The 15,008-nt window shown below is 42.4% G+C and overlaps 2 protein-coding genes across 3 annotated transcripts; one reads left to right on the forward strand and one right to left on the reverse strand.

The window, feature by feature from the left end:
* Positions 1-486: 486 nt before the first annotated feature.
* Positions 487-6,354, reverse strand: LRRC57 (leucine rich repeat containing 57). 2 transcript variants are annotated; one of them, XM_075105672.1, is made up of 6 exons: positions 6,215-6,354; positions 5,301-5,479; positions 3,945-4,080; positions 2,736-2,917; positions 2,002-2,187; positions 487-1,414 (listed from the first exon to the last, which is right to left on the reverse strand). In XM_075105672.1, the coding sequence occupies exons 2-6, from the start codon at positions 5,382-5,384 to the stop codon at positions 1,373-1,375; spliced, it is 630 nt and encodes a 209-aa protein (XP_074961773.1). In that variant the 5' UTR covers positions 5,385-5,479; positions 6,215-6,354; the 3' UTR covers positions 487-1,372. The 2 variants fall into 2 exon arrangements, with proteins under 2 accessions (XP_074961773.1, XP_074961772.1); XM_075105671.1 differs by having other exon boundaries at positions 2,649-2,917.
* HAUS2 (HAUS augmin like complex subunit 2) lies at positions 6,279-13,496 on the forward strand. The gene is made up of 6 exons (XM_075105670.1): positions 6,279-6,605; positions 7,788-7,880; positions 10,950-11,019; positions 11,893-12,025; positions 12,681-12,789; positions 12,928-13,496. The coding sequence occupies exons 1-6, from the start codon at positions 6,279-6,281 to the stop codon at positions 13,075-13,077; spliced, it is 882 nt and encodes a 293-aa protein (XP_074961771.1). The 3' UTR covers positions 13,078-13,496.
* The last annotated feature ends 1,512 nt before the right edge of the window (positions 13,497-15,008 follow it).

The raw sequence follows: 15,008 nt of genomic DNA on the forward strand, positions 1-15,008 counted from the left end.
CTGAGGGCCTTTGTTCTGTGGGTGTCTCTTACACCCACAGTCTTAACTGCAAATGATATAAGACATAGAATACACTTGGTTACACCAGGAGCTTTAAGGAGTTTGCTGTCTAATGGCCTTTCTTGTCTCATGCAGGAAAGCTTAAGTATAGAACAGTAGTTACTGTATGATTTCCTAAGGAGACTCTTACAGGTATAGATGCATCCATGCTTATCTTCCAAAGAAGCGTACTTAGTACAGCTCCTACTTGACTGCTTTGAGCATGCAGTGCCTATTAACCTATTCAAAGGTTGGACTAGATGATCCCTGAGGTCCCTTCCAACCTGTGATTCTGTGTGATAACTGAATTGCTACCGAAGTGTTGGCATACTCGAATCCTCTGCACTCTCAAAGCAGTTGAAGTATAGCTGTTACCAACAACGGATGGAACCAAGTAGGTGAGGGGTGGCTTGTTGGTGACAACAGTGACAGTTACACCAAATGAACTGTTTTTTTGAAAATTATTTACTAAAATAAACAAGTACATTTTCCTCTTCGGTATAAGTTACATAATTGCATACATTTTTAGCTCTTTCTATGTGCTTTTGGCAATAAGGCAGCAGCAGTAGGCTGACAACTAAAACTTTCAGCATTGCTCTGTACACAAGGAGTCAATGCAAGCATATTACATTTTCCAGCAATACACATTTTTACTGAATATACTGAAGGTGAACCTAATTTTCATCTGATACAGCTCAAGCAGAAGTGGACTGTAGTGCAATTCTTGCTTATGGGAAAAGAAAACCTACACAGTAAAATATGAAGTAAGGATGCTTAAACCATGATTTGTTAACTGCTTCTAGTAAATAAAACGCTTAGGTTAGCCACAACTATTTGTGCTTTATAAAAGACTTACACATGTTATAAACTAAACCCTCATCCGTAAAAGTTCTCTGTAGAATAGTGCTTACTGCAAGACATCTAATGTTTCAGATCTGCTTTGGTGGTAGAATTTCCATGTGCTATCACGGAAAAACGTTTCCAGGAGAAATAATCTGTTTAGAAATCAACAGCCAGCTTTCTGACAAAAGGGAACTGGAAACTTCAAAATGCTCGTTCCATTTCTGTGTTAAAGAGCAAGCCCTGACAAAGTAGAACGTGTGTTAAAAGCTACAGTGGCACAAAAATCAAAACTGGCCCCGGGCAGGTTCAGCAGTCTGCTACCCATGTTCTCTAGTTCAAGTTTATTCAGTGTGGCCTTAACAGACCTTTTCAGACTACTAGAGGAGGAGTACTCTGATCATCTCCTTCATTGGTCTTGGTTTAAGTCAGTGAGTCAGGTGCTTCAGTCACTAACTCTTCTTACTGGGAATACATGGAGTCAGAATAATGATCACGCAAACTTCTTCTTTGTAGCTGTAAATCGTTCCATGTACTACAAAGAAAACAAAAAGATGCAGAAATTAACACACAATTCACTACTGAACGCAGCTAAGCTTATGCTCTCAGAGGCAAGAGTACTCTATATCTAAAGCATATTTACATTTCCCAGACACAACTGTTAGAGCTTTAATTTGAAAAAAACCCACCCAAACAAAAAACTTTCTGCCATTTCCTGTAATTCATATTAATATTCTAGAAAGTCCTCACGGTGCTGCACGGTCAGCTCTTCAGTGTTAAGGATGAACTAACATTAAGCAGTTAATGCAGCCTAATAGGAAACATCCATTATTTTTTGTCCCATCAAAGTGAAGACTCACTCCATCATACACCTGTCATCATTAGCTACCCTTCAACAGATGCTCATGAAAGAATGCTGATCCTGAATCGTATGAGAAAGTTAATCTTTGAAGAACTCTTGAAATTCTTTTCAGAGGTTAGTTACAAAACCAGTACCAGTGATGATACCAGCAGGCTGCAGCTTTATTCACCAGCATAAAAGCTTAGTATTGTGAGGAGGTACGGGGTAAGGACTTCACCAGAAGCTTCATTAAAGACAAAAAAAAAAAAGAAGACACAAACCTTGTCGTAACCTTCCAGTTCTCTGAGTTTCTTGATTTCAAAGAGGTTACCTTCTACTGCCAGCAGTGAGATCTGGGAATCGCTGAGGATGCTTTGAGGAAGCATGCTGAGTTCTAGACAGTTTTCTTCTAAACGCAAGACCTTGAGGCGTGGACAGTGGGAGATCTGCACTGAGATCTGGGAGATCTGGTAGAAATACAGAAACAAAGAGAAATGGAATTAAAATGTCAGTGATCCACGATTACTTAAAGTGATTTGTGTTTCAGACTAATATGAAACAATTATCATGTAAATATAAACTACAGTAACTACCTAACAACAATCGTAAGCAGCAATAATAATAGTCAAAAAATCCAACAAACCTTTTTTTCTTCCATGATGATAGGCAACCTACACATCTTTATCAGATTCCTACTCAAGAACAGTTCAAATATTTTTTTTTAATTAAATTCAGGATTTGTTTGTTAGTTAAATCAGACAGTTGGATGTATCAGTACACAAATTCTAGTTATGATCCCTCGTTTCTCTTGTATCTAGGAGATCTCTTTTCACTATGAAGTTTTGTTTCAACTTATGTTCTGTGGACATACTAAGTCCGAGATAAACCATGTCATAAATCTACAAGCCCATAATATCTGTTACCAGACCTGATTCTGGTTCAAATTGAGCTCAATAGCCTGCAATTCTCCCACAGTGTCAGGTACATTTTGGATCTGGTTTTTGGAAAGATCTACCACATCCAAGTGGCGAAGACCACAGAGTTGTGTAGGCACAGTCCGAAGCTGGTTTCCAGAAAGGCTCAGGGTTCTGAGAGCTGAAAGTTGTCCAAATGCAGCCGGTAGCTGCCTCAGGTGATTGCCATTCAAGTGTAGTGTTTCCAGTTTTTTCAGTTTACACAGCTCCTCCGGTAAAGCAGCTAGAAATAAATGACAGAACAAAGAGATGACCTAAACAAAAAGTAAACATTCATACACATTTAATTCAAAAAAGCTCTGCATGGAAAATGGTGCTATATTACAGTAATTTCTCACAGGATTCCTCACCATTTTCCACTGAAGGCACAGACAGATCCCTGCACAGAAATTTAATCCCAATACGAACACATGCTTTTTTACAATCTTCCATGAATATCGTAAAAATAATCTGCAGACAAGGCAGAACTTGCCTTTTCCACAGGCTGGAAACACTACTCGGAGGATTTCAGACTATCAGCTATACTCTTTATTAAGCACTTTGCCAATGCATTCTATGACATTTGAAGTACCCCACAATTCACAGCTTCAGGTCTGCTGCAACGCTATATAAGTATTACTCAACTCACTCAAAAGTAAGTTCTCAGATAATTCATAATCGTATCATGCCAGCAATAAGCCTCACCAGGTAAGCTCTGCTGGTGTTCATCCCTCACTCTACCTACACATGCGTATAACCTGTAGCATTCCTTGAATTCTGCTATAGAGCCAAAGAGGTTTGTAAATTACATCTGTTTTTCAAAAAGGCAGATAATACACAATTAATGCATTAAAAAGTTAGTTTCTTCGCATCATCCTGATTTTTCCATAAAGTTGGACAGTTTTCCAACGGAAACCATAACAACCATTGAATGGCCAGCAGCATTTTCTACAGATAGTCTTCATTACCTGTTCTCTATGCAAGTAATAAACTGTCAGATCAGACAAGTCATGGCACAGAAACATCTTATGGTTTGAACTACTTACACGTCATTGTAAAACTGATCGTACAACTAAGATGGCAACTAGTTTTGAAGAATTCATGGTTTGGGTTTTTTTTTGTCCTGTACATGAATTACAAACATTTCAGTTTAGGTGACTAAACTCCTCATTTACATCTTGTGAGAGTTAAATCACCAAAATTAAGTTTCTGATCAGTTACATCAGGTTGTTATTTTAAAGATCTGTGGAGACATTAATTAGCAGGCATACTCAGTTTGTTGTTGTTTAGAACAAGGCTCTTCAAAAAGGAAAATTTTCCAATGAGTGGTGGCAAGAGCTCTATTTTGTTGTTTGACAAGTCTATGGTCCTTAAGTTGCTTGCTAGCTTCTGCAGGTCTTCAGGAAACTATGGGGGAGAAAAAAAATACAGCATTTAAATAGTTTATACGACTTCGCATGTTCAAGTTACACAGCTTAAAATTTTAATTGAAATTTGTATCGTTATTGCATACTGTCATATATATCACAATGTCCAATCACCATGGTGTGCAATTAAGTTGGCAAATTTGCTTAATACATAGTTTTAAAGATATTTTTTCATCTTAGGAAAAGAAAAGGGATATAAAGGGGACAGCCTAGCATGTAGAAAGAGTAATTTTTAAGCCAAAGAATTTAAATTAAGAAGGGAGAAGGATGTACACCACGGCATGAGCTCATTTGTTTTAGTCCTCTTGTGTGTTTCTCTTAAACATGCCTGTCATTTAAAAATATTCTACCGCTAGTTAACAACTCTCTATTTTACCAGAGCAGGAGTGGGAAATTTTTGTCTTGCTTTCCTTTTTAAATAATTATATAACCAATTTTCCTCATTCTTATTTACATTCTGTACCACTGCAATCTGCACTTGGCACTAAGCTGAAAAAAGTTAAAATCTGACAGTCACCATTGGTGAGTCCTGGTCAATAGACCAGTGGTGTTGATTCTCCTTTGGTTTGGCAGAGGAAAAGGGAAGAGAGAAGGTAGGATAGTGGAAGAAGATACTTCAGAAAAGTAATGGAAAATTACTGCAATATAGTTATTTTGGCTATTTTCTGAATTGCTACTAGACTTATGGCTTCAAGACATTCTGTGTTTTTCTGCAGCTGAGTCAAAGTCAAGACAATTTCCAACGTAATAAACTTCAAGATGCTTCCAGCCCAGTGAACACCTGTACAGACTATTCATATGTCTACAATTAAATACAGCACAAGTATCTAAATGCAACAAATTGTGGAGTATCGATCTAGGGAACACTACAGTTATAAAATTTACTTTTTTTCCCCAAACTTTACATCGCTTCTTTAAAAAGCACAGCAACATCATAACTAGTATTTCTTTAACATACATGCACTCTAAAGCATAAGGTCAGAAGCATGTTAATGTCCTGACAGACAAATCATCAATCAGAAGACAGTGCAAGCAAAAATCTGCTTGCAAAAAGGGGGAAAAAGAAGATCTTGAAATAATATTATCCATCACTATTTATGAGAAATACTGGTATGCAGTGCATGATGATAATGAGGTGGGAATTTCTTTCCAAAATTGTCAGTCGTACACACAGCCACGTTTCCACTACAGTTTCATTACCTCTGTAAGTCCCTTTCCTGTTAGCTGAAACACACCAGTTTTCTGTGCTGTCTCCAGGTGAGCCTTTAATGCACTATTTCCCATCCTACCAGTTCTTTGCCAAGCATACAGAGTTGGAGTGATAGTCTTGGCGAGTTTCTCTCAGTTACTCTGCACTGGAGAACCACAGTCCGAAGCCTCTGTGATAAAGAAAATGCAAAAAGTCATTTTATGCATACTGTCTTCAACACAAGCATCTCAACATACTGAACTGTTTCACTGCTGCGTTTTCACCTCCCTCATAAATAAAACCTAGAACTTAAAAAGGTTTACCTAGCTGAAGGTGCCTTCATTATAGCTGTTTGAATATTGAAATGATGCAGCAAATATAGTTAAAACTAAGGGGAAAAAAAGGCATACTTTCCACATTTCGCCTCTTTCAGGGCCCAGTAATGCAAGGAGACTCTCCGTGGAGATCAGCTGTGATTTTAGTGGCATCTACCAGTACTGACCTGCTTTCAATACTGCAGTTTTATTTGCCTGTTTTTTGGTTTTTTTTTTTTAATTTATTCATTTCAAGACTTGACTCCTTTCTCGTGACTCTAGCTGCAGACACACGACACCCACCCCCCGTAACTCCAGCAGCGTTTAATCCCCGCGACAAACTACGCCGGGTTACAGGCCGAAGGATTAGCGTCAGGTTTGTAGCCGGGAGGTGGGGAATAAAGCCTAACGCGGCACGTAACCAGCCGGGACGGGGAGCCCAAACAGCCCTCCCTGCCGCGCCGGCCAGCAGCGGGTCAGCGGGACCCTCAGCACGGGGCAAAGCCAGCAACGACCCGCGTCCCTCCGCCTCGCCGGCTCCGGCCCCACCAGGGAGCTCCAGCGGGGGCAGCCCGGCCTAGCCCAGCCCAGCCCAGCCCAGCCCGACCCACCTGAACCGGCCCTTCGAGAACCGACGCTCCAAAAGCACTTGCCGGCTCCCCCGGAACCGGTCGTATGTCGCCCTTCGCCTTTCCTGTCACACCCAAGATGGCGGCCGCCCGGCAGCCGAGCGTGCCGCCATCTATCTGCGCCTCTGTCGCACCCGGCACGGCGGAGGCTTGCTGCCCCGCTTCCCCAGCGGCGGCGGCTGCCATACCCAAGCGCCACGGGGCGGTGGGACCGGCGGGACGGGCTCCGGAGCTGAACGGGCGGCGAGGCGAGAAGGGCGATGAGGAGCGGAGCGGCGGCGCCGCGGCCGCCCGCGGGCGCTGGGAGTGGGGGCAGCCCACAGCGGCGGCCGCCCTTCTGGCGCGGTGCCTGGCGGCGGGCGTTGTTAGCCAGGTAACGGCCCGAGGGTAAGCAGCCCTGCGGAGAAGGGCTTGGGGGTGCTGGTGGGTGAAAAGCTGGACATGGGCCCGCAATGTGCACTCACAGCCCAGGCCAACCGTATGCTGGGCTGCATCAAAAGCAGCGTGGCCAGCAGGTCGAGGGAGGGGGTTCTGCCCCTCTGCTCTGCTCTGGTGAGGCCCACCTGGAGCCCTGCGTCCAGCTCCGGGGTCCTCAGCACAGCAAAGACATGGAGCTGTTGGAGCCGGTCCAGAGGAGGCCACAAAAATGAGATCCTAAGGGGTGGAACAGCTCTCGTAGGAGGACAGGCTGAGAGGGGGGGTTGTTCAGCCTGGAGAAGAGAAGGCTGTGGGGAGACCTTATTGTGGCCTTTCAGTACTTAAAGGGGGACTATAGGAAGGATGGGGACACTCTCTTTAGCAAGGCCTGTTGTGACAGGACAAGGGGTAATGGTTTTAAACTAAAGGAGGGTAATTTAGACTGGATATAAGGAAGAAATTTTTTACAATGAGGGTGGTGAAGCACTGGCCCAGGTTGCCCAGAGGGGTAGTGGAGGCCCCATCCCTAGAAACATTGAAGGTCAGGTTGGACGGGGCTCTGAGCACCCTGATCGAGTTGAAGATGTCTCTACTCAACTGCATGGCAGTTGGGCTCGATAACCTCTAAATGTCCTCTCCAACCCAAACCATTCTATGAAAGTAGTAAACCGTGCTACTGTTTGCATAAATGCTTGTTAACTTGAAAGACAGAGAAGTTGTTCCTTTTATTGTGGGATCTTTTGTGGTTAGATGGCAGCTTTCCTTACCAGGAAAAACCATACCTTCTGGTGTATATTTTTCTGGAGTGTATTGGTATGTGTTTGTGTGTCTGAATGTTTGTGGTGTGTATTTTTCTGGAGTATAGACATGAGGTTTTTTTGATGCCCTCTAGCGCATTCCAGCAGCATGCAAGCCATTGTCATTGAGAGTGCTCTCGTACTGCCTTTTATGAAATTTTATTTTCACTGACGTTTGTTTTCCCCAAATAATGCATGTAATTTATGAGTTGTTCAGATGAAATTTACTGGTTGCATAGTACAAGAGATTGACTTCTGGCTAATAAAAGCCAATCCTGAGAATCTGTCCGATATGTTCTTGCTGCTGACTGCATTTTTTCCCCATTGTTTTCCTTTCACAGGAGACGTTGGAATTAACCTGTAGAAAAGCCCCATGCTTTGTGAAATTCTCAGAGATGGAAAAAATGGCAAACATTCAAGCTGAAATCAGTGAGGTACCACCTTTACTGTTGTCAGTGTACACTCAACACTTCAATACTTAGAGATAATACATGGCACCAGATGAGGTATCAGACTGCCATGCAGTATTGTTTCTTGTTTCAGTTTTTTTTTTTTTTTAGCAGTTCAGCTGTTTGATAGTTGGCACTTTTTCCCCAGTGGGCTGAGTTGCCATAAAGAAAAGAACAGGATTATGAAACAAAAAGCTTTGGTATGATTGGAAAGATGCAGCAGCCTGCATCTTTGACTGAAGTATTACCTGAAGTTTTGTGAAGAAACTGTAGTTGATTTGAATTCACAAAAATGTGTTTCTTTATAGGCAGCTAGACCATTTTGTTGGTTAGCAAGAGGTAACCTCAGTCACTTCCTACTGCCTGAATTGACTGTTTGCTGGTATTTTACAATGATGTTTTCAGAGCATTTGCTTAGTGGTGCAAAAACTGTGTTTATTAAGTTACACAACATGGGCTCCAGCAGCTACAAAGCCTTAGTGACAAATTCACCATTTACACTTTTGGAGAACAAGTTAGACAGCTGGCATCACCCTGTATTGACAGACAGAAGGAACAAACAGTTTCATAGAATTGTAGAATATAATGAGTTTGAAGGGGCCCACAAGGATCATCAAGTCTTGATTCCTGTCCCTGCACAGGACAACCCCAAATCCATACCATGCTTCTGAGGGCATTGTCTAAGTGCTTCTTGAATAGTGTCAGGCTTGGTGCTGTGACCGCCTCCCTGGGGAGCTTATTCCAGTGCTCCACCACCCTCTGGGGGAAGAACCTTTTCCTAATATCCAACCTAACCCTCCCCTGGCACATCTTCCTGCCATTCCTGTGGGTCCTAACTCATAGTTCCTGGTAAGAAATTTCCAGCTCCTAGTAAGGTGGCTGCTTAGCTTCCTTTGTTGAAAAGTTTCACATACAGAATACTCCCGGTGACAAATGTTCAATATGCTGTGAGTGAAGCAGGTTTATTTTTGTCATCTCTTGATCAAGAAATGCAAAGCAACGGCTCCCTCTGTCCTGGGAGACTGATATGCCATCCTCTTCTATACCTTCCTCAGTCTTCCATTGTCTAGCAGAGGGACCCGTCAGGAGCTGGCAGCTCTCACGAGCGAGGGGCTGACATGCAGCTGATGCAGCGTGGGGTGTTGCCAGAAGCAACGGCGGGAGATCTAAACAGCCCCTAGGGAGCGTGGCGACCAGGATGGGCAAACAGGGCACGGCAGTTCGCGCAGGCAGGGCAAGCAGGAGGGACGCCACAGCCTGCTTGTAGGTCTACAGCTCAGGCAAGTGCTTTGGTCTCTGGCGAAATGGTGGGCACTTGCCTCAGAGCTAAAACCGCTGTTCGTTCACCAAAAGCCCCCAAGATGTCAGACGCGTCCGCCCAGATGGGTCTGGTAAGAAAGGACACACCAGTACAGGCCGTGGGTTGCGGCAACTACCCAAACCCCTCTCCTGATGAAAAGGTCCCCCACAGTCTCCTCCTGGAGAAATGGATGTGTTATGGCCTAGACAAGTGGTCTGTGCAGTGGGTGGGGAACTGGCTGACAGGCAGCCCCCAAAGGGTGGTGGTAAATAGCTCCTTTTCCAGGTGGCAACCTGTCACTAGTGGAGACCCCCAGGGATCAATATTGGGCCCAATTCAATATCTTTAAAAGTGATCTGCATACCGGCATCAAGTGTAGCCTTGTGAAGTTTGTGGCTGACACCAAGTTGAGTGGGGAAGTAGACACTCCAGAAGGGAGAGCTGCTCTGCAGGGAGATCTGGATAGGCTGGAAGAGTGGGCCAGCAAGAACCTTATGAAGCTCAACAAGGAGAAGTGTAAGGTCACACACCTGGGAAAACATAATCCAGGAGTGCAGCACAGACTGGGATCCACCTGGCTGGAGAGCAGCTCTGTGGAAAGGGACCTGGGGGTCCTGGTGGACAGAAAGCTCAACATGAGTGAACAGTGGCTGCTGCGGCCAAGAAGGCCAACAGGATGCTGGGTTGCATCAAAAAGGGCATCGCCAGCAGAGAGAAAGAGGTCATTATCCTGCTCTACTCAGCGCTGGTCAGGCCACACCTGGAGTGCTGTGTGCAGTTCTGGTCCCCGCTATACAAAAAGGATGTGGCCAGGCTGGAAGGGGTCCAGAGAAGGGCCACCAGGATGATCAGAGGACTGGGAAGCTGCCATACGAGGGTAGGCTGGGAGAGCTGTGTTTGTTCAGCCTTGAGAAAAGGAGGCTCAGAGGGGATCTCATCCCCATGTACCAGTACTTAAGGGGTAGCTACAGAGAAGGTGGAGACTCCCTTTTTACACGGAGTCACATGGAGAGGACAAGGGGGAATGGACACAGGTTGCTCTTGGGGAGATTCCGACTGGACACCAGAGGAAAATTTTTCACAGTGAGGACAGTCACCATTGGAATAATCTCCCCAGGAAAGGGGTTGACTCAGCCATGTTGGATACCTTCAAGAGTTGTCTGGACGGGGTGCTGGGCCATCTTGTCTAGACTGCGCTCTTCCTCGAAAGGTTGGACTAGATGATCCCTGAGGTCCCTTCCAACCTGTGATTCTTTCAGCCACAGGAAGGTATGTGCTGCTCTTGTGCTGGCTTATTATTGTAGAGAATTAAAGCTCGGAGTTTCACCTGGGAGAGGTTCTCCCACAGCTGAAAACACTAACACAACACAAACCAATCTTTACCAGGAGGAGGAAACTTGTGGCTATGCAAGGCTCTTCAGTAGAATATAGACTATGAAACAGATGTAAGTTTCTGTGTTTTAGGAATGAATTGCAGGATCAGACTTTTCCAGCACAAATTCCCAATAAATCACCAAATTGTTTAGGTTTTTTTAAACAGTCTTTTCCTATTGACCAAAAAAGCCCCACCTAGTAGTAGAAACGCTCGAGAGAACATGGTAACATGCTGTCATGCAAATGCTTACTCTTTCACACACAGGCTCTCCCTGTGCTCCAGCTTTCTCCCTTTCTACTTCTTCCCCCACCCCAAGAGAGTGAACAATATCCAGATAGGTATGTTAAAAAAGTGTTTTAATTTGATCTTATTGTTGTAGAAGAAACTGAAAGCTGAAATTCTGCAGCTGGAGAAGGAGACAGCAGACATTGCTCACCCCTTTTACTTAGGTAAGTGCAGTTGTACTGTAGAAAAACCAAGAGCGTTAAATGACTTCGTCAGCAGATTGTTTCATCTAAGAACATGACACTTCTAGAAGTTATTGCAGATTTCTCCACTGGATAGCTTGTTAGGGGTGGCAGATGTTTTACTAGCCCCTAAAGAATGCTTCCATACTGTTTGACCTCTCACCTTCTGCTGGCTCAGTAGAAGCTCTGTGTGAAACACAATCTCCAAAAACGTTTTGTGTATGTGTGTGGTCAGCTCCCCAGGGTCAGTGGAGCGTCAGCACTTCAGACATCATCATCAGTAACCTGATTTGCTTCCCTTGGCCTGTGTGCTTCTTTGCTGCTTTTCCAGTAACTCAGTGCATTTCTGCTGCATCTGTATGTGCCTAAAATTACTTGGACTTTCATTTTAGTATTTTGGGAGCATATGTATTAATTTCTTTACTATTTTGCACATTTCCCACTACGATTTGGTGGATGCTTAAAAACATTCTAGCTTGCTACTACTGTGTTAGTTAAGTGTTATGTTTGTATGTTAGTAGGTTTGTGTGATAGTTGGAATATTGTAATTCTTCAGTGCTATAGTATAGTTTAAGAAGTTGGTTTCATCTCAAAGACGGTTTACTTAAAACTATAAATAACGTAAAACAACTAACAAAGCTTTATCTCTAAAAAGTAGGTATTACGACTTTGAGGTGTATGCTGATATCAAGTCCTATACGCTCCAACAAAAGTCATTCTGATTAATGATACCGTTCTTGAGTGTAAACTGTCCAATGCAATAGACCAAACTTTTTCTTTCTGTCCTTCTCCAGAAGAAATTTTGCCCTTGTCTTGGCAGGACAATAGTTTCAACTTTGCAATTTTATTTTATAGGCGAAAAATGCCAGATTTTGCAAGATATGAACAGTCACTTGGAAGCTGTACTGAAAGAGAAGAGGGCTCTTAGGAAGAGGTTGATAGAGCCCAGATGTCAAGACACCCTGCCTATTGAGGTTACTTTTCACAAGTAGGCATTTAGGAAATAATTGTTCTTTGTCTGCATGAGTCCAAATTAATTTGAACTAATAGGCAGTAAAAACCACATGCTTTCATTCACTTTTCCATTCAGAAGAATAGAAAAAAAAATGGTAGCAGAATCTCAGCTAAAAGATAGTAGTTTACTCATTGCTAAATTCATAGAAAGGTAGCGATACATATTTTTATGACTGTTTGCTTAAGTTATTGGTCTTCTGAAGATTATAACAATTTGTGATGTATTGTTTTAAACAGATGTTTTAAGAGCTTGATTATGCTTCTCCATGGGTAGGAGTTGTTATTTTAGCATTTGGTGCGTTCCTTCCGCTGTGACTTGCTCAGAATAAGCGAGCGAATGTTTCACAGACATGCATAGCACATATTTTAGAATATAGTCCTTCTCATGGTCTAAAAATCTAGTCCAGTTACTGAAGTGCATATTCATTTCTGTAATTCCTGCCCTACTTGTTGCTGGGAGTCATAAAAGAAGTGTAATTGCAGAGAAATTAATTAGGTGGTTAGGAAGTTCTGTGAAACCGGAGGATTGGACTAAGACAACCCATAGGAGAAAGAAATAAGAGCTTGGAAGTATTAAATCCTCGTTGTTTTGCACAGTGTCTGAGTAGGGGGCTCCTTCTTGGTTACAGGTATTTAGTAGAGTTGTTGACTGAGGCTGTGACTTTCACCGAGAAACTTGAAAGCCATTTGCAGACCGTAAGAAGCATCCCTCAGATACCGAACATAATAAAGAATATGGTGAGTAGCAAAAGAACTGAGCCTTTTGTCTCCTTCAGCATTAAGAATTCAATGCTATTGGGTTGTTTTAAGTTATTTTTATGTCCTGCTAGATTGACAGGATGTATAGAGATTAAATCCAACTCTCTTCTGTTTCAGGACATTGCTTTGACAAAAATAGAGTTGCTTGCAATGGAGTTGGAGGAGCTGACAGAGCAAATACTGAAATGGAGAGAACTGCAAAAAGAAGTGTATTCTGATAGCATCTGCAACACTGCTGAATTGGACTTTGGCTTATCTTTAACCTAACAAATAATTTTCTTCAAATAGGATGGCTATTCAAAGAACTACCTCTTTACGCTCTTGGGTGAAAAATACAACATAGTTGTGCTTTAATCCAATAGGGATTTTGTAGGTAGTTATATTTCTGTTCTTATGTTACAGTTCTTCAATTATTAAAAACAAACAAAAAACCCAAAACAGCAAAACCAGCAAGGACAGCGAGCAGCAGTTCATAGGAAGACAGGCTACTGAGAAGACTGTTCAGGAGTTCCTTTTCGAAGTAGTTGGACAGGATTCCCTTGGAGCCTGTATCATCAGTGTAAATTTGTTTTTATATTTCTTATGCACTTGCTAGAGTTTCTCTATTCGTTTTTGTAAGCGTCTTGATAAAACGGTGTATTTTGTATGCCACTACAAAACTGCAATAAAAGCACTAGATTTCAAGAGCTCAGTTTCTTGGTTTTAATTTTGTTACAAAACCGTATACAGTGTGAAGTCTTAGGTCCCAGCTTATGCTTCCATAGGAGTTCCAACCAAGAAATTAAGCTAGTATTAAGTTACATTTTCTTATGGCTTATGATGTGGTTGTGAGGGAAAGCAGGGAATGGACTCAGTGATCTATGGCAGGTCTGCTGATTTGCAAACCACATTTCTATGATAGTGATAAATATATTCTTCAGTCTTTCCTATCGTTTGCCCTGTCATCTGGGCCCCCCTTAGAGTAAAGCTCTTGTTCCATGAGTATGACTGACAATTTAGCAAAAGCATTGATTGTTGCAGTTTGCAACCTTAGTGACTTCTATGTCATGAAAAGACTTGTTGGTAAAATGTCACTGGCAGGACATCTATAAACCAGGATGGTTGGTTGTCTTTGGAGGATGTCCAGTCATGTATTCAGGATACAAAGCCAACTGGCAGTGATGCAGATGAATTCCTTTCTACTGTTGGATTGGTTTTTTTATCAGAATTCTTTATTGCATCCAACTCGTTGATTTCTCTTGTGGAAGAGCCCTTTATTTTTTGAAAGTAACCACTAGGTGGCTCAGTACCACACAGATGTCACTGCAGTTTATCTGACTGTTGCATAAAAACTTAAAAGTAGAATTAAGGAAGAAATCTTTGGTTCTTTGTTGAGCACACTGTGATCTCACTTACTGGTAATTGGTCTACTCTATATTTGAAACTTTCTGAAAATCCCATTTTGATCTTTGTAGACTACGTCACATCATTCTGCTGGGTGTGATGTCAAGGAGTATAGCTTAACAACTCTAGTATACTGTATAAGTGTACCTGATGTTCCTCTCTCCTGCTGTTGAGGAAAGAGGATAGGACAACTTGGATTAAGTCAAGCAGAATGTCAGTAAATATGATCTGAGAATATAAACTGGCATTCGAGTCCCATAAACTTGAATGGGATCTTTGTGTGAACGCTTGTAATGTCTCATTGCAGGATGTGAGTCCGAAGTCCCACATCACTGTCATTTCAGATGTGGAAACGAAGGTCTTCCACACAATTGCGGAGGAGGAGCTGGCATTTTTACTGAAAATGCTTTGCACAGTCTGTGAAATGGGAAGGAACAGAATCCAGACTTTCAGAATCATCATCCTGTGCATCTATACAAGGCTTAACCTCTCTCTCATTGTCTGACAGTGATGATTTAGGTCAGGCAAATTAAAGCTGTTGTAATTTAATGCTTCCAGAAATACAATGAAAACATTTCTAGTTAGTTTGCTCATTATAATTCCTTGAAATGAGGACAAATACATGTTTTTGCCATACCCCAAGGAGTTGAGCATATTTTCTTCGTTTGCTGTAGCTGTTATGGGAGAGTTGACTATTGAGATGGTGGAGTTTAATACCATTTGCCATTGACATACCAATTCATTCTTTAGTATGATCAAAGGGATAAATCTTGTGAAGCAAACAGTGATTCACAGCTTGTAGGTATTCATTTTAG

The sequence above is a fragment of the Phalacrocorax aristotelis genome, chromosome 10 (genome assembly GCF_949628215.1).
Source record: "Phalacrocorax aristotelis chromosome 10, bGulAri2.1, whole genome shotgun sequence".
Taxonomy (NCBI): domain Eukaryota; kingdom Metazoa; phylum Chordata; class Aves; order Suliformes; family Phalacrocoracidae; genus Phalacrocorax; species Phalacrocorax aristotelis.

Coding starts and splice junctions, on each gene's coding strand:
- HAUS2 (XM_075105670.1), top strand. CDS start 6,279: ATGTCGCCCTTCGCCTTTCCTGTCACACCCAAGATGGCGGCCGCCCGG. Junction 7,881..10,949: donor TTCAAGCTGAAATCAGTGAG/GTACCACCTTTA, acceptor TTATTGTTGTAG/AAGAAACTGAAAGCTGAAAT. Junction 12,790..12,927: donor CGAACATAATAAAGAATATG/GTGAGTAGCAAA, acceptor CTTCTGTTTCAG/GACATTGCTTTGACAAAAAT.
- LRRC57 (XM_075105671.1), bottom strand. CDS start 5,384: ATGGGAAATAGTGCATTAAAGGCTCACCTGGAGACAGCACAGAAAACT. Junction 2,918..3,944: donor TCTAAACAACAACAAACTGA/GTATGCCTGCTA, acceptor ATTTATTTCTAG/CTGCTTTACCGGAGGAGCTG. Junction 1,415..2,001: donor AACTGGAAGGTTACGACAAG/GTTTGTGTCTTC, acceptor TTTTCTTTGTAG/TACATGGAACGATTTACAGC.